Genomic DNA, 22,276 nt, shown 5'->3' with positions numbered 1-22,276 from the left:
AATCACAAAGACCACATCGTATGAATTAAACAGTGTTGTTAGGCTTCTCAGACAATGGAGCATTCTAATGGGATTTTTTGGGCCACAATGAATATGTGTCATTCTTGTGCTTTTGGGTTCTTCCCCTTCTTTCCCACCTCATTGAAAAATCAAAATCCAAGTAACTGAAGTAAAATGTCTGATTGTTCTAATATTCTGGGGTTCTTTAATCTGCAATTACAAATGAGTCTGAGAGTATCAGGTGCTGGACTGATTTTATCCACCACATTTGGGTAAGCCCCTTTTTAAACTCAGAGGCCAAAAATTTGGGCTTTTTTATTCTCTTCTCTACAAATACTTAATATCCCTTGCGTACCTTCCGAATTGCTGTTTTGCCTTCAGGCAGAACAAATAGTATAGGAGAGCTTATGTCTGTCTATTGATGGGCTTAAAGTAGCTTTCTGTAGCCAGTAATGGGACACTGAACTCCTTCACGCTCCTTTTCACCAGAATTCTACTCTTGCATTGTGAAGTTTCCCCTTGTCACTCTGTCCTTTCAGATAAACTTTTGGATAGTCCACCTCCAAACCAGTGTACAGTGATGGCAATTACTGTCAGGCATCTAGGAAAGCAAATCAGTGACAGAAAAGAGTTTTAATGTGCTTATGATAATTTCTAATGCTGTGAGACTTATATATGGCTTTTTTTTTTACAAAAGGAACTCCTGAGGCCTACTGATTATCCAAAAGCTGTACTTCCTTTTTTATTTTTATTTTTTTTTAAATCCTTATCTTCAAAGCTCTCTATTTCTCTCATCCTCATAAGAAATAATCTGGTTTTATTTGAGGTCTTTTACAGAAATTAGCCAACAGCTTTTTACATGACCACCTGATCCCTAGCTAATCAGTGTGAGCTGCAGGGTGAGAAAGCAAGCAAACAAGAAAGCTGGGAGAAATACTCATAAAAGCCCACAAGCCTCTGTTCATGCCCTACATGTTTTATTTCATACTTTTTATATAGTGTTAGGAAAGAGTCACACTTCACAATTTCTAGTGCACTTCTTGGCCCAACTTACTGTGTAAGTGCAGAAGCAACTTATAGACTGCAATTGGTCAAACACTTCTACAGTGCAATATGAGAAAGTTCAGCCCATTTCCGAGTTGTTCTAGATAACAACCAAGATATCTGTTCTTTTGGCTTGTGCACAGTGATAGTGTTCCATATTCAGTGAGTAAGACTGGATGTCTACTTTAGAAGTACTTGCTTTCAGTTTCACTAGCAGGGGATAATACGAAGCAACTATAGGACTAGGAAAAAAACTCATCTCCTGAATAGCCAAATGAACTCCTTTAAGAAAAACAAAGAATCCACTTTTCTTCCTACAGGGTGAATAACTGGAATATACAGACAATTATATTGCAAAAACATCAATTAGCAATAGTATGTTTTTATCATATAGTTAATTTATTCTGGAATTTCCAATACATTTGTAACTACCTGGATAAATGTCTTATTAAAGGCAAATTAAAAATTTAGGGTATGTACTACATATGTAGTAATCTATTTAGAATATGTACAAGAGGGGATAAAATTTCTATGTCTTGGGGGTTGAACAACATTAGCTTATTGTTACTGTATTATGAAACAGATTTCATATGATTGTGCTATTGAATTTTAAGTAGTACTCTGACTCATCAGCTGCCTCTTTAATATTATGGTTCCTCCCCATGCTTAGTAAGGAATCATAAGGACTCACGTAGAAGCTTAGTCTAAGATTTTGTATTTTGTTAGTATGTTATGTGCATTTGGGGATCTTTAAAAAAAAACGTAAAATGACAAGGTACCTGTTAGCAATGAAATAGCATAAAAAAAGAGTTTCATTATAGAAACTATTTTCCCTTGTAAGTAACCTTATTTTCCGTAAGAATTTAAATGAAATTGCAATTATATGCATGAAGTTTTTAAATAACAATATTATTTTATCTGAAAAAAATCTAAAATTTAGTGCCTACAGAATCTTTAGTTGCATATTCTATGTTTTTAATATTTTATGCTTATATAAGATGAAATAGAGCAATGAGAGAGGCTCACAGGCTTTAAGAACACCACTGGATGTTTCTGTCATCTTACAGTCACTTTCTTTTCATCCCCTCTTGCAGCTGCTCCTGATTAGCTGAGGGTCAGGTGGTCATTTATCAAATCTAGCTGGGAAGTTGATAAATGTCTCTAAAACAGCTCAGGAAGAAGGAGGTATTTTCTTATAAGTGGGCCTGGAGGGAGAAAGACAGAGAGGTTATAAGCTGATCAATTGGATGTAGAAGAAAGTGTATCTTCTTGGGAACCTGAGTAGGCATGAAGGGCTTAGAAACTCTGAAGTGTTCATCCTCTGAAAGACTAAGAAGAATAAAAATAATTGAGAAGTGAAGGCTTTTGTGTTTTGATTTTCTTTGAAGTGTTTTTGTGTGTTCTCTACTCTTTGACTGGAAGAGATAGTGGTGTAGTTTGCCTGAGGTATGTACTAAGCAAGCCAAGTGACTGATGATGAGAAATAACTTGGGAATAAAAAACTGGAATAGAAGACCTGTTCTTTGCCAGGGAATGAACACATAATTTCTTTAGGGAACCAAAGTGACCACTTTCTGAAAACAAATCAGCAGTGCTGAGACGTTAGAAGCACTGAGTACATCTGGCTGGTCCCTTCAAGTTCAAGGGTGCTCGAGGAGCCCAGAGCAAAACATTTGGTTTCCTTGCTACTTGCTTTTGAAAATTGGACACTCTAAACTTCAATGCAAAAGTTGGTTTTGGAAAAGGGGGTGGGGGGTCGGAGGGTTGCTCTGACTGCTGAAATATAGAGTAACTGAGTAATTATTTTACTCATATCAATCAGGAATTGCTGGAACTGACCCATTTGTTTATGACTGCTATGAAAGCTTGATTCTGATGTAAAAAGGTCTAGCTTAATCCACATTTTTATATATAAAATGCTTTAAGCTTACTGTGTCTCTCAGAAAAAGCAAAGCTAAATGAATTGGGTGAATTCAGAGGGGCTTTCAAGTCCCATTATTTATATCTACTTCATATTTTTATATTGCAATTACCAAAAGCATTGTTAAAGACACCGCAAGAAGTTACTTAGAGATGTTCCAGACGCAGTGTAGTAATTGAAATTCAATCTAACTTATTTTTGTCTTTGTAGTCCGTTTTGTGCTGTCAGTTTAAGGCAAATAATTGTATTTTTTCTTTGTAGGGAAAGGTGAACATGGAAAGCCGTACCCTCTTACAGAGGAAGACCATGATGATTCTGCATATAGAGAAAATGGCTTCAACATATTTGTTAGCAACAACATAGCACTGGAGCGATCCCTGCCAGACATCCGACATCCTAAGTACGTTTTTTCATTTTTTCCTGGATTATTTGATTTTAAGTTTTTATCTTTGTATATCTCTAAATAACCTGCTTTTCTGGGAGGTCAGTCATGAGCCCTCAGGCAAAAAATTGTGTCCATTTCTTTAAATAGGAAATGGAAAGCTTATCACCATTGTTAAATCATTTGCACTATCCACCTTATAAATTGACCTCTTATTTTATTGGTAACACATCAATACTGTAGGAGGCGTCTCTTAATTACAAAATTGTTTTCACGGCATTTCTGGATAGTGATTTTTTAGGCAGTGATAAGCATCATTTTACATAGTTTTTCAGGTTTTCATTTGAAAATATCTGGTCTTTCCTTTGGGGGGCAGCATGACAAGTTGCATAAAAGTTTTGGCTGAATGTTTGGACCAGTGTTTTCAAAATGTTTCTTTTGGTTTCTTACATAAGAAGTGAAAGCAACCTAATAGCTACAGTTTATTGGGTGCTGATAGCACAGATAATGAGCGTAGAATTGCATGAAAGAGGATGAGCCATGATGAAATATATGGGCAGAATTTGGTGGGATTGGATGATGGTGGTGTTCCTTAATAGCAGTAATATCCTACAGAGAAACAGAATAAAGACTATTCTGGAAAATAGCCAGTGAGCTAAAATTGGTCATGCAATTGTCAGCAAACATAACTTTTCTGTAATTTTGTCTCCCATGTACAAGAAGTAAAGCTTTCTGTCTGCAACAGGAAAGGTCATGTATGCCTTTCTAGGCTTCAGGTTCTAATCCTCCAGAGTCATTCTGACCTCTGAAGAGAGAGATGATTTAATTTGTCTCTTTGCATGGCATTTCCCCCCCTCTTTTAATTGGGTATTATGCAACTAGTCAAAGGGGGAAAGGTACAGGGAGTGTGACAAAACTATTTTTTTCCATGACTAGGTTTGTATTTTCCATTGGATAAGATTCCCTTTATTATACAGTATGTTTCTGGTTAAGATAGCTACTTACTTCTTAACCTGTATGATTTTACTGTGTGAATAACTGAAATTCTTCAGGGAGCTGAGCAGAACTTGAGAGCTTGACAGACGTTCTTGAGGGGGGAAGATGAGGAAAAGGAATATCATGGCAACTAGCACGTCTTGCTCTGTCAGATGTGGAGCTGTCCTTTTCAAAGAATGAACAGTATATGAATATTTGCATAGTAAGATTTTAAAAAGTAATTCTCAGTGGAGGAATTAACAAAATATTTTCAAAAAAATCTTTTGTTGGACATGTTTTGTATTTAATTGCCATGTGTCATTGTTTTGAGAAAACACTGGCTAGAATTAAGTCAAACAACTTTTTCTAAGAAGCTATATATTTTATATATTTTGCTTGCCTTGTACTTTACCATGATACCTGAAATTATCTGTAGAAAGAATGCTTTCAAAATGTTTGAGATTTAATGTATAGCTGTACAGCATCACAGCTGTGTTAAATTACGTTGTTGGTGTAATAATATGCTCATTAAGCATCATGTCTTATTAAAACTGCAGAGGACGATTATTAAATACAAAAGGAAGCTGACGTTTATCCTACCTTAGTGTTTTTATAAGTTGGTCTTCTGGCAACTTGTTTCTTACTCACTACTGTCCACACAGTCAATGACATTTCCATGCAAGTCCCCAGAAGCATTGGGAGTGATGTGTTGTCAGAAGTGACATATTAGGAGCAAATCAGTGCAACATCGGTCCTTCTCTGCCACTCTTCCCCCTGAACAAACCCTTTAGTGACTTTCACATAAGCATCTTGTTTGGCAAGTGTGAATCCTTGGTATCTGCATCTTTTTCATGTTCCAATTCAGCTAGGTTCCTATACCATTCAGTGAAGTCTCGTATGGGAGATGTTTTGGTAGTGTCCTGAGTGAACTGACTTGCATCATGTCCTTGTAACCTTCCTTATGTTAAAGACTTGTAACACAAGTAGTCCAGTAGTCATCGTCTAAATACAGTGATAAGAAATATTTTTTTTTTTGCTAAATTTGTGTGCTAAGTATTACACTGATGAAATTACAAAGCTTATAACCTATACTTCTGGTGGTTAGACCTTGAAGCAAGTCTCTATCTTAAACTTCCAAGACACACAGTAGTCTGACAATAATTTCTGATCTACTGTCAGAAACAAAGCAATCTCTCAGCTGCTGTGCATGAAGTATGATGCAGGACAATCTCAGACTGCATTTCACTTAGGGACTGCATGTCCTCTCTTCAGAAGCATGTGTGAAATGGAAAGTAATTAACAGCTTGTAAGGTTGCTTTCAAAAAAACTCACTAGAAAACTATATAGTTTCTATGCCACAAAAGCGTGTTCTTACTGAAATGGGTGCAGCCAATTCAGGTGAGGTATAGCAGGCAAATTTCATTTTGTCAGCTTCTGAGTGTTATAAAGGGCTTTTGATTTGTGGAACTTCTACCTGCCATTCAGCTTTTAACTGTCTTCTTTTGCATGTTTGGGAGATACTGTTATTATATGGACACAGGTTTTGATTTTCTGTCTAGTGTATACCATTTGCACAGGGGCCTACCTGTGCCAAGGACTAACATTTCTGAAAACGTTGTCTAGGATTTGTTTTAAAAAAAGAAATAGAATAGTTTTATTGCCATCAGTAGAGGAAATTCACAAAATGAACCTTCAAATACAACAAAACCAGAGTGATCAATCCTGTAATTTGGATCAAAATTTATTTAAATTTTAAAAGGAGCTACAGGAGTTTCTACATTTCTCTGAAATAACTTCATCAAACATATTTATTCCAAAATCTTAGACCAAAACAGTTTCAAGTCCTACTACTAAGTGTCTGGTTTTCTTCAAAGTATGCAAAGATGGCAGATAACCAGACCTTGCTCTGTCCAATCCAAATTAACTTTCTCCGTGTTGGTCTCTTAGGAAATCAGTCTTGGGATTTGCAAACTGTATCATCTGGGAGATGGATGGGTGAAACTGAACAAATGCTTGGATGACTGAGCTTTAAGAAGTTCAGTTTTCAATTTTTTTTACAATATTTTTTTTCTTTAAGTGTAATATTTAAAGCACTTCAGCAAGATGTATTCAGATTGATGCTTCTTTCCTTTTTAAGACAGTAAAATGTGTGTGTTGTAAAAATCCCTGGAGAAATAAACCAGTTAACTTCTATTTTAAGGCTGACTTAACAGCTTTCCTGTGTGCTTAATGGATTCTATTGCATCTCTCTGATACCTCTCTGTGTTTTTTCTCTCATAGCTACACTTGAAGAATTTATTTTTTTTCTTCATTTCTGAGGTTTTGTCTTGTTTCTATCCACTCACAGTGGGTGCTCTTGCCAAGTTACATTAGTTGATTCTCTGTTCTTTGCCCATGATCACCCCCTGGCTTTAAGTTAACAAAGAAAAAATCTAAACAAGCAAAGCATTCACTATTTTTTCCTTCTATAATTCAAATAAAACTATGAAACAAGATATCAGGTCAGCTCATCAGATTTCAGGACTGATTTAGTTGAAATACAAGTTTTCATCACCTGAAGTGGAAGGCAATTTTATGAGGTTTGGGGAGTACTGAGGGTTGGCTATGGAACTGCTATTTAAAAGAAGTTCTGTACCAGTATGAAAAATATTTCAAAACCCACAAGAAGAGTGTTTTGTTTTTTTTTCCTTTTCACCTGTCCTGTGCTACCTTTTGTAGTCTGGAATGCATCAAACCTGCTAAAGCTAGGAAAGATGCCGGCAGTATTGTTTTCGATTTTAGAGACACAAATGCTACTTATTCTAATAATTGAATATAGAAGTTACCATTAATTCTTATCTTCTCAGCATTACTAATTATTCTACCATTTTGTTTGTTCAAACAAACAAAACAATATGATTCACATTTTGAATGCTATTCAAAACGTGATTTTAATGAGGCTCAGGGGAATGACTGCAGTTGTCTATTCTGAACATTACCATAAATATAAATTTTGTGGCATATCCTGTTTCAAACTCCTAGGTCCTTGTAGACCAGAGCATCCAACTTTTTAGCTTTTCATTCTTGAATCAAGGAATTCAAGTTAATTCCTGATACTGATAGAGCTGCGAGCATTATCATTGAAAATCTTTGGGTATGGTATGCTTGTATAGCTTGGTTTCAACAACAGGTCTCCTTTTTGTGTAAAGTTTGTCTATTAATTGTTGATAATTTGTGTAGTTGCAAGTCAGAGGCACAAATCCTCATTGGCCTGTCTTAATAATTTATCACAAGGAATCCCATCCGTTTTAGATTTCTCTGGGCATAGATATATTCATTTTGTACTGAAATTCTTAATGGTTATAGTTTACATTAAGGACATACTGGGTTTTGTGATGTCTGGATTTTAGGCAAAAAGGGCAGGGATCAGTGCTTCTAAGCATTGCGTCCTGGTCTTGCTGTTGCTGTGTGAAGTGGTGGCCCTTCACTGTCACTCCCAGCATTATTCCTTTTCAGAAGTCTGAGCTGTGCTCATTTTTCTTAAACATTAAGCTTTTCACAGGCCTCAAGAAATATTCAAAGAAATACAGGTGTTTAGCTAAAGGCTGTGAGATCTGTGTTCTGAACACTAATGAGATTTTCTTTCACTAATAAAATAGGCAAATTTCATTCTATCTGTTCTGCATAATGGAAACTCTCTAACTCTCCCTCCTTGTCAGTAGCAAAAGCTGAGAGAAGGTCTGAATGGTCCTCAGAATATTTGAATACAGTGTGATTGCTGTTCCTTGTGTTTTTAAAGGAGGCTAAAATTAATATGTATTAAATTTCCAAAGGGGGGAGTGTTACTGTTAGTTCTTATGTTTCGATAAACTTTGCAGAAAAGCTAGAATTACTGGACTCCTGTGGAAAAGGAATATATTATAAATTATAGTTACAGTAATGCAGTAGTTCATATCTGAAGCCTCTATAAATTTTCAGTAATGGTATTGAAGGTATTTCATAACTTTTTTATAAATACAGTGCATTTATTACAGTTTAAGATATGTATGTTGTCCTTAAAAATCCATCTTTAGTCCAAGGTAGAATCCAATGAATTCCCTCATCATTCTGTGATTTTAAAGACAGGCTCAGGTTGCCTTGCTTCAAGACACTAATATAAAAATAATTCAATCTAAATATGCAGAACTTCACAATATTTAATAAGGGTGGAAGCAATTGGGTGTTTGGGTCTATCTTCTACTGAATTCTTGATTATATTTTGAAAGAAACAGAGTAGAAGGCTTCTTTCTAGTTCTCATTCACTTTGGGAAATCTGAAATCTCTTAATACATGCGTAAGTTGCATTGCTTTGTTCTGATGTTTGTTACCATTGCCTTAACCACATCTGGCCACAGAGCGACTGGTTAAACTCAAATTGTACTTTTAGTGGGCTAGTGAGAAAGCTGGAGGTTCATACTCTGACTGCTTTTCAAAGTGTGTTCCATCTTCACTAGGTGGAAAGTCATGTGGTCCAAAAAACTAAAGGCACTGTCCCCATTTCTAAACCTTACCAGATTGTTTTCTGCAATTGCTTCAGGGCATCCCACTTGAAGTACAGCTTCTCAAAACAGGATGAGGAATATTTTATAGTCAAGAAAACTTGCGGCCTTCTGTCTCTGTCATGCCTGCTGTCAGTTCCTCTGCACGATATGTATTGATAGTAACAAATAACATGGAGTAATTCCCAAGTGCTTTCTGGGTGCTTTGCGTGTCCTTTTTTCTGACAGCATCATCTAAAATGTGGCTAAAGATTGATGATTCCCCTTCTGTCCTTTTGGTGAGAAACAGGCTGCAGTGTTTACTAGGGCACTGAAGAGAGTGCAAGCCTGATGGTCTTTTTCTGTTTACTGAAAAGAATTTGATAAAGAAATAAGCTGCTTATACAAGTGGAGGAAAGTAGTTCTTGTGTGTTTAGATGATTTGAATGTTACTTAAAATCCAGTGAAGCCTCCCACACTCCTCAGAAAATAACAAGCTGCAGTAAACATAACTGTGAAATCTAAACTTAATAGGGACAGGAATACTGAAGGGTATTACCCTCCAGCCAGTTTTGTACATCTGTATAGCCAAGTCTATTAGCATTTGGCAGCAGTTAAAGAGAATTTCTAACTCTCACATAATACAATAGTAAAATTGGAAAGCATGTGTAACTTCACTAAGATCTGTGAGATGTGGGGATGTGGGGATCTCTGAGATGTGGGGATGTGGGGATCTGTACCTTTGCACTTCACAGGTAAAAGTGATGATATATGCTGTTAATAGTTTTATGAAAAGCCTCAGTACACCTTCCTTTGTACATCCATTCTTGCTTCCTTTCCAAGTTTGGGTTTTTTTTTCCATACAATTAGGCATGTATCTAATGTGCATTTGCATAAGACTGGATACTTAAGCAAATGAAATTTCAGCTCTAATAACAACAAAACACTGCAAGTGCCAGCAGTACATTCTTGCTGGCAACAGAATTAACTGTTACCTCATGTAATAGGGACAGTAAATCTGCAGCAGGGTGGAATATAAAAGCCAACTTCTTTCTCTTTTGTCTTGTTTGATTATGAATAACATTATTGAGTGCTTATTTTCTGAAAGCTGCACGGGCCACAAGATGTAGTAGCAGGCAACTTACCTTACAGGCACATGTGGGCCATTACACCTGAAGGCAGCACTTTTCACAGCTTTTGCTCCCATGTCTACCAGCTGGGATTTTGGTGCTATAGATACTGGCCAGAGCTAGTAATATCTTACCCATTATTTTATTTCATGTATTGTGTACGGGAGATGGTATTGAGAGAGAGGTGTGAGCCTGGTCACATTGCTGTGAAACAGAGTGGAGAAGAGATGGAGGTAGATCACAAAGAACCATCTTAAAATACTTCAGCAAACTGGACATAGTAAGTCCTTACGCCCTGATGGGACGTACCCATGAAGAACTGATATCTTTTTGAGGTCCCTCTCAAGATCAAGACAACTGGGACAAGTACCTGAGGACTGGCACAAAACTGGACTGGCTGATACCCGCCAGCAGGTTGCTAGAAGCCTTTGGGATAGCTTTGAAATGTAAGAGAAGCTGGTAAAAGGATAATAAGGATTTATGAAACAGAAGTTAAAAGGTAGTTGGCCAAACTACCGGTTGGTTTGTTCCTGCAGTAGCATGCTTAAGATGCACTTTGAGATACAAAAATCTGAGATTCTAATCCTGTTTCTTCTCCTTCAGCCCGGAAGATGAACCTAGACTCAGAGGGGTTTTATTGATCTTATAAGTGTGCTTGGTGTGGGCGAATGATTTATGAGTACATCAATGTTTTTGTAGGGTTTTTTTTGTAGTCCTCTCTCTCACAAGTGGTTTGGGGGTGTGTATATTATATAAATTGGGCTACTTGGTGATTTTTTAATTCATAGGTGATAAAGTGCAAGGTTTAGCTGAAATATAATTATAGTACTAAGATGCTTGCTGATGTAGGCTTGCTTATGAGGGATTTTGAGATGGTATAAAATTCTATATGCATTTGTTTTTTCCAAGCCTTAATCTAATATCTGGGTGAGTAGAAAAGTTTCTTAAACCATGTAAAAGAGTTTGTTGGGGGTTTTCTTCAGTTTTTTTATATTTTTTGTAAGATCTTTCCATTATGGTTTTATACCTCACTGTCTTGCAAACCAAGCTTTGCAAACACAGATGAGCTTTGTGTCTTCAGGCTCATCTGCCTCTCATGTTCTTTGCTTGGTTAGAGAAACCTTTTGGTTTGAAGGACCAAGTGAGGCAAACTCACTGACGGATTTTTTCAAAGAAATGCAGTGCTGATGGAGAGACTGTCCATGACAGACAAAAATGATGCAAATTGACATCACAGCATGGACAGTGAACCGTATACTAGGAAGCGTCAAAAGAAGTGTGACCGGGAGGTCAAACCCTCTGCTCTGCTCTAGTGAGATCCCATTTGGAGTACTCTGTGCAGTTCTGGGGTCCTCAACATATGAAGAACATGGAGCTGTTGGAGCAAGTCCATAGGAGGGTCACAGTGAATATCAGGGGGCTGGAGCACCTCCTGTGTGAAGATCGGCTGAGAAAGTTTGGGCTGTTCAGCCTGGAGAAGAGAAGGCTGCATGGAGACCTCATAGCAGCCTTCCAGTATCTGAAAGGGGCCTGTAAGGATGCTGGGGAGGGACTCTTCATCAGGGACTGTAGTGACAGGACAAAGGGGGAAAGGGTTCAAAGTTAAACAGGGGAAGTTTAGATTGGATATAAGGAATAAATTCTTTACTGTGAGAGTGGTGAGGCACTGGAACAAGTTGCCCAAATAAGTGGTTAGTGCTTCATCCCTGGCAGTGTTCAAGGTCAGGTTGGAGAGAGCTTTGGGTTACATGGTCTAGTGAGAGGTGTCCCTGCCCATGGCAAGGGGGTTGGAACTAGATGATCTTAAGTTTTGAACCCTTTTGGACCCTAACAAGTGCCTAGTTCAGGTCTATCAGCTTTGATGAAGTCCATACTGAAGAAAACCTACATAAGAGGGCAGGGCTTTGCCTGTTTAGTTTCCAAGAAGCATTATTTTTTGTGTGTTTAGTAGTGGTAATGCAGACTATTTCTACTTGTGTTTTAACCCCAGCTGGCAACTGTCACACAGCTGTTTGCTCACCCTCCAATCTCCATGCAGAGAGAAAAAAAAAAAAACAACTGGGGGTTAAGAACAACTTCATAATTGAAAAAAAAACAAAACATAGAATGATTATTATAAGGAAAAGGGAGACAACTGAGAGAGGAATAAATCCCAAGAAACCTAAGTGATGCATGATACAATTGCTTACCATCTGCTGACTGACACCCAGCCTGACCCAAGCAACGATCTGGGCCTTCTGGGCAACTCCCCCCCAGTTTATATATTGGGCATGACGTGCTGTGGTATGGAATACCCCTTTGGTTAGTTTGGGTCAGGTGTCCTGTCTCTGCTTCCTCCTGGCTTCCTGTGCTCCTCCTCACTGGCAGAGCATGAGAGACTGAACAGTCTTTGACCAGGGTAAGCATTACTTAGCAACAACTACCAGCTATTAGGAAGAAAATTAACTCTGTCCCAGCGGAAACAAGGACACTACTGTAGAATTTGATTTTTTGTGGTTTTTTTTTTTTTTTTAAATTGTCATGAAAATAGCAGTAATGTTCTGGAGAAGGCTTATTTGTTCTAGTAAGGAAAAGTGTTGTACCATTTATTGAGGCATGTACCCAGTAATGCCTGCTTGCTTCCCAGCTGTGAGCCACTGTGAAAATAAAGATTACTTTTCCCTCCATCAGTTCACACCCAAGTTAATTTTACAGCCTTGTCAAATGGCAGCAGAAATTACTAGTTCCCACTACTTCACTGGGTTTTGTTGACAAAGCTAGATTGGAACAGAAACAAGGTGCAACTGAAGCTTGTTGCTGTGAATTGAGTACTTTGACATGCTAAGACACATGCTATGTAAATCTTCACTGGAAAACGTTTTGTCTTGGTAGTTTATCGGCGGCTTGTAGTTTCCCACTGGGAACCCAGTGGGTGCTGTAGTTGGTTTAATAAAGGATAGAAAAGGTCAGACCTGAAAAAGCTGCTTAGCTAAGAAAACATGTGCTGACAAAGCCGGGGTGGGGGGAAGGTGTGGGATGGTGCAGTGAGTAGAAGGGGTGGAAGCTTGAAAATCTCTTTCTGTTTTGCTCTTTGGCACATCATAAGAGAAGAGAAAATTGGAGGTGGAATACTTTTGTAATCAAGTAACTGCAGTAGTAGACTGCTACCTTGCTTCCTAAATACAGCAAAGGGATACCTGCATGACATTTAACTCCTCCTATGCTATTTATCAGAAAGGGTGGTTTACAAGGCTGTTGTGTCTAGAAGGCATAGAGCCTGGTAACTGGCCAAGGCATTGCTATTTCCATCCCTTAATGTGCCTAAAATATTGTTGTTACATCCGCAGGGTCAAACACTGCTGCTTTTATGAATCAGCTTTTGCTGTAAAGTGGCTGAAATGGTGCCAGCCCAGCCCTGCTCTGCTTTTTCATACTTTTAGAAGCCCATTTTCTTTCATTTGCTCCTCTACAGAGATGGTGGATTTCTGCATGTTTCTATTAACAGAGAAGCTGTAAAGATGGAGAATTTTGCAGTTCTGCATCTTAAGCTAGTATGACAGTTTAGGACTTTTTTTTCTTCCTACTTGTAAACTCATCAAGGAATTAAACAGAACTATCCCTATACTTTGAAGTAAAAGGATGCTGTTTCTTTATTTCTGCCCAATAAAGTAGGCTAACATACAAAATGAAATCGTAATCATCTTAGGACTTTCAGTAGTGAATAGCAAAGTGTAATTTTAACTCCTTTCACTACTTCTCTTTTTATGATTGGTCCTCTTTTCAAGTTGTATTTTATTAGTGCTTGCTGTAAGTAGCTTCCAGATGTTTCTGTGACAATTATTTTTTTTACTTCTTTAGGCAGGTTAGTATTTTAGGAATAAAGGAACCTCTTCCTATTCTTTTAACCTTCTGAAAGTCTACCTGCAACTTCAAAATTGGCTCTAAAATTGTTTTATTCAGAAACTCAGGTTTGACTCTTATTTCAACCCAGTAGAAGAATTTTATATCTCAAAAGAATAACTAAACCCAGTATTAAGTGTTTTAGGGACAAGTGTATGAGTTGTATTGATTTTGTAAAAAAGCCTTGAACTCCAGGGTGCAAATGTTCAGCTGTGATAAACTTTAGGAGCACCATGCCAAATGCAAACTGGTGAAAAGTTCCACTTTGTCAATTATATATATATTTAACATATTTCACTATACAGATTATTTACAAATAAATTCCACCTTAGCTTTTAGTAAAGAACTTTGATTTCATACTCAGCATTTCCTGGCGACTCTGTGGTAGGTGTGTATAATAAAAAGTATTGTGAAGGATAATAATCTTGAAAATGTCATTGTATGGGGTTCATCAGAAAATTCACCATTTGGTGCCAGGTTTTTTTCACACTTACATAACCAGGGCTTGTGTCTAAAATATTTTTCTGGCAAAGTCAAAATTGCTAATGTTATTTCATAATTCTGAGTATTTGTGTGAGGGAGGTGCGTAATGCCCTTTGCATGTTCTCTTCTAAACTCCCTTTCTTCTGAATGCTGATGTCATAAGTTCAGTCAGAAAATACAGGTGTGAGCTACCTACCTAGCAGGATGACAATTGCTTATCATGGTTATTTTCTTCCTCGGTATTCCTACCAACACATTTGTATATAATTTTCAGACTTGAAACAAATTATTCTAAGATTTAAGAATTTATTTAATAATAAGTTTGAACAAATCTATTGACATTTGTGCTAAGAAATTGTCATTCTCTTAACCTTAGCTATTGAACCTCTTATTCAGCATTGTTCCACGAATAAGTGGTGGTGTGTTTCACTTAAACACATTAATTGCAAAAAAAATACTCGTCTTTAGGAGAACATCTGTAATACTTTAGTAAGTTCAATCTGTAGTATCCTACTAAGGTTTTATTAGTACTTTTTTAGTTTTGGTTGTTGGGTTATTCTTCCCCCTGGAATAGTATCCTGCCATGAGTCCTAGAAACGTACTGTTGTTTCTTTGTTGCCTTACCCCTTCCCAATTTGTTGATTCAGATATTTGGACGCTGCTGTATTTGAAGTATTTCTGTAGGAAGCCAGTTCAGTTTCCCTTAACATATGCCATAATGAAAAAAAACAAAAAACAAAAAACAAAAACCTAATGAATATTAGTGCTCATTTTAAAAACTGTTAAAATTTGGTGGTAATGTTAATTCTTTTTTTTTATACATAGTGTATTTTCTTTCTACAATAAATCTTGCTTTATATTTTATTTTAATAAATTTTGGTAAGATTGCATTCTTCAGGAGATACGAAAGTCTCTGGTATAATAATTTCTCACTTTTTTGGAGAATCAAGAATCTCAGTTTTAAAACATTCATTCCACAGGGTATTTAAGCTATTAACCAGATTAGTTTTAGAGAGTAGACATATTAAAATCAGAGTCTGCATTTTGCTCAGGAGTGCTTAAAACACTGTTACGTTAGGATTATTTTGGTGACAGCAGAAGACAGGTAGCCTTGAAAATGTGACTTCTTTATGGTGGCTGAAAAATAAGGTATTTATTAGGAGGTATGTTGGAACCTTGAAATCAGCATGAATAATAAAGCAAGGTTAGTTTGAAGCTATGATCAAACTTTGTCAGCACTTCTCTAAATGCACTCCACAGCATTTTTTATAAGAAAAGTGTTGAAAAAACACTTCTAAAAATTTTTTATGCTGAGGCAAATTTGTTGCAGTTAATGCTAAAAGTATCTTTCTAGTTGCTTGTCTAATAACTTGCTGATACTTCTTGGTTTTAAACGTCATTATCGTCACTAAAACACAGGTGAGTTGAAGTATTAGATAATTCTATGTGTGTCAAGATTTGTTTGTTGATTACTATTGTATATAAAAACTTTTCTGCTTAATACATGAAATATTCATCTACCTACACTGGTTTATTCTGTGTTGTAGACACATTAATAAATTTAAATGTAATAATAGTTTATGACTTTGGACTGCACTCTGACCTAGTGATATGATTACTAGTTTTTTTCTTCTATGCACAAAGACCTGATCACATTGAAGACTAGCAGTGGCTTACAAGAAGCAATACTACTCTGCTTCCAACTAGTCTTGTTGCAGCCACGGTATTTGGCATCACTTCTATTATGCAGAATATGAACAACCACACTGATGGACTTTGAACAAATGCTGCACGCGTATATGATTATCCTCTTGTTAAATCAAATTCTCAGCAGTGGATCTCTGTGTCCCTATTACAATTCATGGGCCTTTTCTGAACATTACAGCTATCAGATTTGTCTTCTTTCCCATCACAGCACAGAGCCAGCTGTACCCTGCTTTAGATAATGCTGAATAGAACTTCAGATAAAATGGATTTCTCTATCACATCTTCTAAAACATAGTGACCTTCTGTTAAGTTAGAAGTCTCATGTCAGAAACCAAGGGGCTAAAACTGAGCAGAATTTAACTTACTGAAGACAGACAAGTAGGGCACCACTATGAAACCTTAGAGACTGTCTTAACAATAGAAGATGATGAAATTCAAGTTTCCATTTCTATTAACTTGAGAATCTGACCAGCTTATTTGAAAAAGCAGGAAAAGTCATTTTGGTGGCTTGTGGCTCTTACTAGAAATCTGTTCACATAGCCAGGTACCTTTGCAGTCACTATCAAAGTAAAAGTAAATAACATGAGGATTAAAGGTCAAATTGGAATGATGGAGGTGTTAAGCAAATGTAAGGTGTTTTTCTTTTCTGTCTTATAAGTGTGTCTTTCTTCTGGGTTTAATAGAAAAATCTATTCTGTAGGAAGAATTAATTAGTTTAAAGCCAAGTTCATCAATGTTGCTGCTGCTTCTCATCACTTAGGATATGCAATTACCCTGAAACCATCAATGAGTGTGTCCAAATCTAATGACCTTCCCATCCATATACATTTGAGGTTACAATATTGATTATGCCAATACACAGATTTCAGTACAGTCTTTCTCAAAAGGTATGTTGTTTAGAAATAAACAGCATTTTGATGTATTTGCATGTTCTGGGTGTTACTGTTTTTTACCCTTACCCTTACCCTTTGAAAGTTGTAGTCTGAAGCATGGCATTCTTTTGCTTGGGTTTTTTGTAGTATTTTGGGGGGTTGTGTGTTATATTAGGGTTTTATGGAGATGGAGAACTTACTCATTTTAAAAACCATACTTACCAGGAGTAAAAATGCTAGAGGAAAATATTGTACTTTGAAGAATAGCATGTATACGTCCTCTGGTTTCTGTATGCGGCATAATGTGCTGTGGTATGGAATATCCCTTTGCCTACTTTGGGTCAGGTGTCCTGTCTCTGCTTCCTCCTGGCTTTCTTGTGCCCTTCCTCACTGGCAGAGCATGAGAGACTGAGAAGTCCCTGATGGAGATAATTGCTACATAACAGCAACTAAAACATCAATGTGTTATTGGCATTATTCTCAGAGTAAAGCAAAAAAACAGTGCTGTACCAGCTACTAGGAAAAAAAGGTAATTCTATCCCAGCCAAAACCAGGACAAGTGGAAATGCAAATTAAGCTGCAAATATGTGTAGATCAACATTGTAACCTACAGCAGTAATTGTTATGCATAGTTATTCTTTCTGAAAAGCAGCAAAGATATCTACCCTTTTTTTAAACCTAGAAGTTGCAGGTCTTACGTTTACACCATCACCCTTTCTTTTTTTCCCCTGGTTTTGTGTGCTCATCACAAGGCTGACATTTCTGCTTGTAGGCATACCTTTATCTGGGTGCAGAATGAGAAATCATTCAGTTACTTTGTCCCCAGAGCTGAAAATGCCACGGTGTAATATCACAAAGGAATGTGTCCCTTTCCCCCATTTTTTCAACAAAACATGAAAGATGAAATCCTATCAGTTTCATTAACCTGAACGTTAGTTTTGGAATATTCTCAACTATCAGGAGAAACTGAATTGCAAGGCCATTATTTATTTTTTAAAAATGTGTTGTTTTGCACAAATACGTAAACAACTCAATACTGAAAAGGGTAAGGTTAAGCGTTGATATTACATAGATGCCATTCCATTAAAATGCTGAGGGTGCAGTGCTTTCCTTTGAAAAATGAAAGGTTGTTTACATTTTCTTGTTTGTATCAGTCTGCATTTTGAAAATCATGCATTGGTTTATCTCCATATTTAATAGCAGCAATTATTTTGGGTACCTAGCTGTGAAGTTGGGAGTTCTATTTGTGGATGTTGTTCTTTCACATACTATAAGCATGCACCACCCAAGATAATACCGAATTGTTGTCTAGAGTTTGTCTTTTGTGGTAGACTGTTTTTTCAATTCTTTTTTTATGCTACGGACAAAAAAATCATTTCAGGTTTTCTTTTGTTTCATGTTATGTTTCAGAATTCTTTCTGATAAGAGGTTTTGTTTTCTGAAAGTAATGTCATAGAACATGTGTCCTCTGTCATTTTGCAAGGTAAAGTTTTCAGTGAAGGAAAAGAATCTAATTCAAACCAGTGACTTGTTATTTTCGCTCATTCCACTTAAATTTTGTCATTGTTCAGATGTATTGCATATCTTAAACAATATAAATATTTTAAATAAACTAGTTATTGTTATATGAAAGTACCACTTGATTACACTGCTGGATTTCATGCCAGAAACCATGATGGTTGAATGGCCCACAGTATATGCCAGCTCAGACACTTCAGTATTCTTATACAATTATTTTCTTGTCTCTCCAGCTGTAAGCACAAGGTGTACTTGGAAAAGCTACCAAATACTAGCATAATTATCCCATTTCATAATGAAGGCTGGACTTCACTCCTGCGAACAATACACAGTATTATCAACCGCACTCCAGATAGCCTGATAGCAGAAATCATTCTTGTGGATGACTTCAGTGACAGAGGTAAGGCCCAACTGGTTTTTCTTTAAATTGGCTTTTGTAATGTGCTGTAGTCTGTATAAAGGAAGAACAAAAGTGAAAAGTCTACCTGCTGGACTGCTTGCTTTGAAGTACTGCTTGATTGTTATCTGGAATAAATGTGTACAAGTGTCTTTTGTTTTACTTTGCATGAATATTGAAATTCACGTCAAAGAGACTGTGAACTGTTCCTTGGCCCCTTATTAATACAGTATTTTGAAACTATATTATTTCTGAAATACTGCAGGTTTTAGTGTTTTGACATCTTTTCCTTAGGCTTCACTTTGATGCAGAAAACCTATTAACTTTGTCCATTTTGGATGCAACTCGTTAGATTTTAATCCTGGAATTTTACTGAGTTAGAGAGCTTCATATACTTGTGCAAAGTAGCCATGCAGAGAAATGAGACTCTTCTGAATGGAATGTGAAAAACTGCTTTAGAAAAGTTAATCAAAGTTTACATTATCTATATATAGTAAAAGTAAGAAAACTGCAATCACTTAAAGACTTCTATTATCATTAGTTCTTGAATGCAGCACAAGGAATAAATGCTCTAAGTTCCTTAAATGAAATTTAAGAATTCCTCGGGTAAATTAATCCATAACAATGATACGGAACTGGGAAATAGGTTTTATTTCAAATTTCAGTGCAAATTTTATGACTTCCAGCATGAAGAGCTTTCACTTCTTGGTGTTTGGGGTTTCTTGGTTGTTTCTGTTGAAATATTAGTTGCTGGTGTGTATGTAGCCCTTGTTCTAAGCAGATTGATAGCAAAAGAGAGTATTGTCTTCTTTACTAATGTTTTAGGTAAAATCTTTTTCTCAGCTAGGAGCATAACAGGAGCAGATTTCTGACTACTATTGTGAGAAGTCCCTGGGTGAAAGAGAGGGAGCACTGCAGTAGAATCATTTTTGTAAGATTTTAAGCTTGGTATTTCAGGGGTTAGAAAGATTAATTCTGCACACATCTATCTTACCCCTCATATTTGCTGGTTTAGTGGCAAAGTGTCCTTTGACAAACTGCCTCTCTATCTTTAATGCAATTGAAGTGAAATTGTAAACTGAGTACAGTTCTGGCTATTCTATGTTTATAAAAATATAGACCATGGATGAAAGTTTTCAAAACAAGAACTGTGAAGTAGCACAACAATTTTCCTGCAGGCTAACAGTTCTCTAGTAATAAACAACGTATGGGGAAGCCTGTAAGTTGGTTTTATGAGGTGTCTGATGAGTAAAAATGCTTTTTATACTGAGAACACTGCTGTTGAGGCTATGTTTGCTCAATATGGTGATACTGTAGCAGTTTTTTAATGAAGATCATACTGACTACTGTTGATATATTTTTAAATGCGTTAATGCTTTAGAAAGCTTATCTACTTTCCAGTTATTAGAAAAATAATTAATGCCAGTAAGCAGTGAATATTTTAACTTCTGTTAGGGAGTAAATATTGCCTGTAATACTAATTCCTTATTAATTACTGCAACACTGTAAAAATCTCCATCATCTTAATTTCCAGTTATATAAGCCTATATAATTTTTCAATCAAACAGCTTTCAGCTGGAAGAAGTGGTTCATATAGCATGTAAATGCTTAACATAAATGTCTGGCTTGAAAAGAAACTTACTAAAAGGACTTGTATGGAGCTGGGTCTGGAACCGTTGCACCATTATGAAGATTTACTTATCTGAGTTTCGGTATTATTACAATAAAGATTAGAAATGCATTTTTGAATGCTTGACTGTTTTGAATTTAAGCATATTTGGTAGCACATTTGATACTGTATGTGTGGAGAAGAGCAAACACACAAGAAACATGTATTGGCATCTCTACTCTGAATTCAGTACCACTGAATTTCAAGTTGGGTGAATCGTTTTGGCACATCTGAATTGGTTTTAATTCTTGTACTTCAGAGATCCTCTAAACTGTACGTAACTGAAGCTTTATCATGTTTTCTTGTGCTCTTCTTAATTTTTCATGAACTAGCCATATGCAATACAGTTGTGGTATTTTATGTTGAAAGAATGCTGTCTGATACCTCTCCCTCTCCCAGTTCACACAATTATCTTTTTTCAGAGTGATTAAATAGATGCCTATTTTACTGTTATTAATCCTTCACCCTTTAGTTGCTTTATCCTGGATTGATGAGTGCAGTAAAGCAGTGTGAGACACTGAAGACAGATTAGATAAAAAATTAAAGTGTGTTTAGTTGTTGTCAAAACTGATAGAAACATTGCAAACAAATTTTACCGCAGTGTTGAAGCAGTACAGTGATTAGTAATAAATCTATACCCCTTTTTCTCATTTTATAATTTCTCCATGAAGTTTAATGTGCCACATAGCTGACAAATGGCAATTACTTTCTTTTGTCAAACCAGTTATGTACCGTTTAGGTAATACTGTGTATGCTTTACTTGTTCCAAAACTTCTTGTGAAAAGAACAGAGTTTTCTGACAGGAACCTCAACATCTGTAGATAGTTGAAAGTGAAAATGGGGTATTTCAATAGCACTGTTACTTTTTAAAAGTAGTGGTCAAAAGGCAAACGTTTTTCTCTGGGGTGTTCTACTAATCAAACTTTTACTTTTTACAGAAGTGTAAGAAGTTGTTATGAAAAGCCAGTCCCTCTTGGAAATAGAGTAGATGACAAAAAGTACAAACTTGAAAGCTGTGTGGAAGATGGCTAAAAATGCAGAAGCTTTTTATTTTTCTTAAGTATTGCAAATATGAATACTGAAATGCACATGAAGAGCATTTGATAACAGATGATGAAAATGTTTTAGTGCACAGCCAGGTATGCAGCAGTTTGCTGATTTGTCTGCAAAATTACTTGTGTGCTTTCATTTTATTCATATTCCTCAAATCTGTGATCAAAACCAAAAGGTTTAGATAGTTCATGCATAATATTCACAATAAATTATGAAGTTCAGATGCTATAAAAGGACAGCTGCACCTTTGAAATATCAATATAATGCAGACTAGAGACTTGGTATTAAGAGGGAGGTAAGCAAATGTTATGAAATTTCAAAGGGCAGTATTCAGTTATGGACAAATTTAATACAAAAAGCCCTACATGAATATAAGAAATCATCTGTGACAGAAATCAGCGTAGGTTTGAATATAGGTACCCAAAGTTGCAAAATATCTTTATCGGTGTAATTTTTAGAGAGTTTATATACTTAAAAAGGAATGGAAGGCAGAAAATTGATCAAACTAATGGACCTCTTTGTTTCAACAAAAGTAACATTTTTGATTTACATTGTAAATTAAAATGGCTGAATCATGGTGTACTAACAAGATGAATGGGAACTGAATCTAGAGTTTATAGGAGTTTTAACATGCGAAAGAAATATATTGTCATTTAACAAGCTCTATGAAGAAGTATTAAGACTTCAACTTTGTTTGCCTTAGAAAACTATTGGTAAGGGAACTGCCTATGCTGTGTGCTGGCAGAGACT

At 36.3% G+C, this 22,276-nt stretch overlaps 1 protein-coding gene across 1 annotated transcript in view; it reads left to right on the top strand.

The window, feature by feature from the left end:
• Positions 1 to 22,276, top strand: part of GALNTL6 (polypeptide N-acetylgalactosaminyltransferase like 6) — a 485,664-nt gene that overhangs the window by 190,352 nt on the left and 273,036 nt on the right. The window contains exons 3-4 of the mRNA XM_061372533.1: positions 3,227 to 3,365; positions 18,641 to 18,807. Coding sequence (XP_061228517.1) covers positions 3,227 to 3,365; positions 18,641 to 18,807 — 306 coding nt within the window. The remainder of the gene's footprint in view (positions 1 to 3,226; positions 3,366 to 18,640; positions 18,808 to 22,276) is intronic.

Source organism: Neopsephotus bourkii, unplaced genomic scaffold, assembly GCF_033783945.1.
Source record: "Neopsephotus bourkii isolate Nb327-2 ecotype Australia unplaced genomic scaffold, CSIRO-AGI_Nbou_v1 NB_168, whole genome shotgun sequence".
Classification (NCBI taxonomy): Eukaryota; Metazoa; Chordata; class Aves; order Psittaciformes; family Psittacidae; genus Neopsephotus; species Neopsephotus bourkii.
The sequence above is the reverse complement of the archived record's forward strand: the minus strand, read 5'-3'. Positions and strand labels throughout refer to the sequence as shown.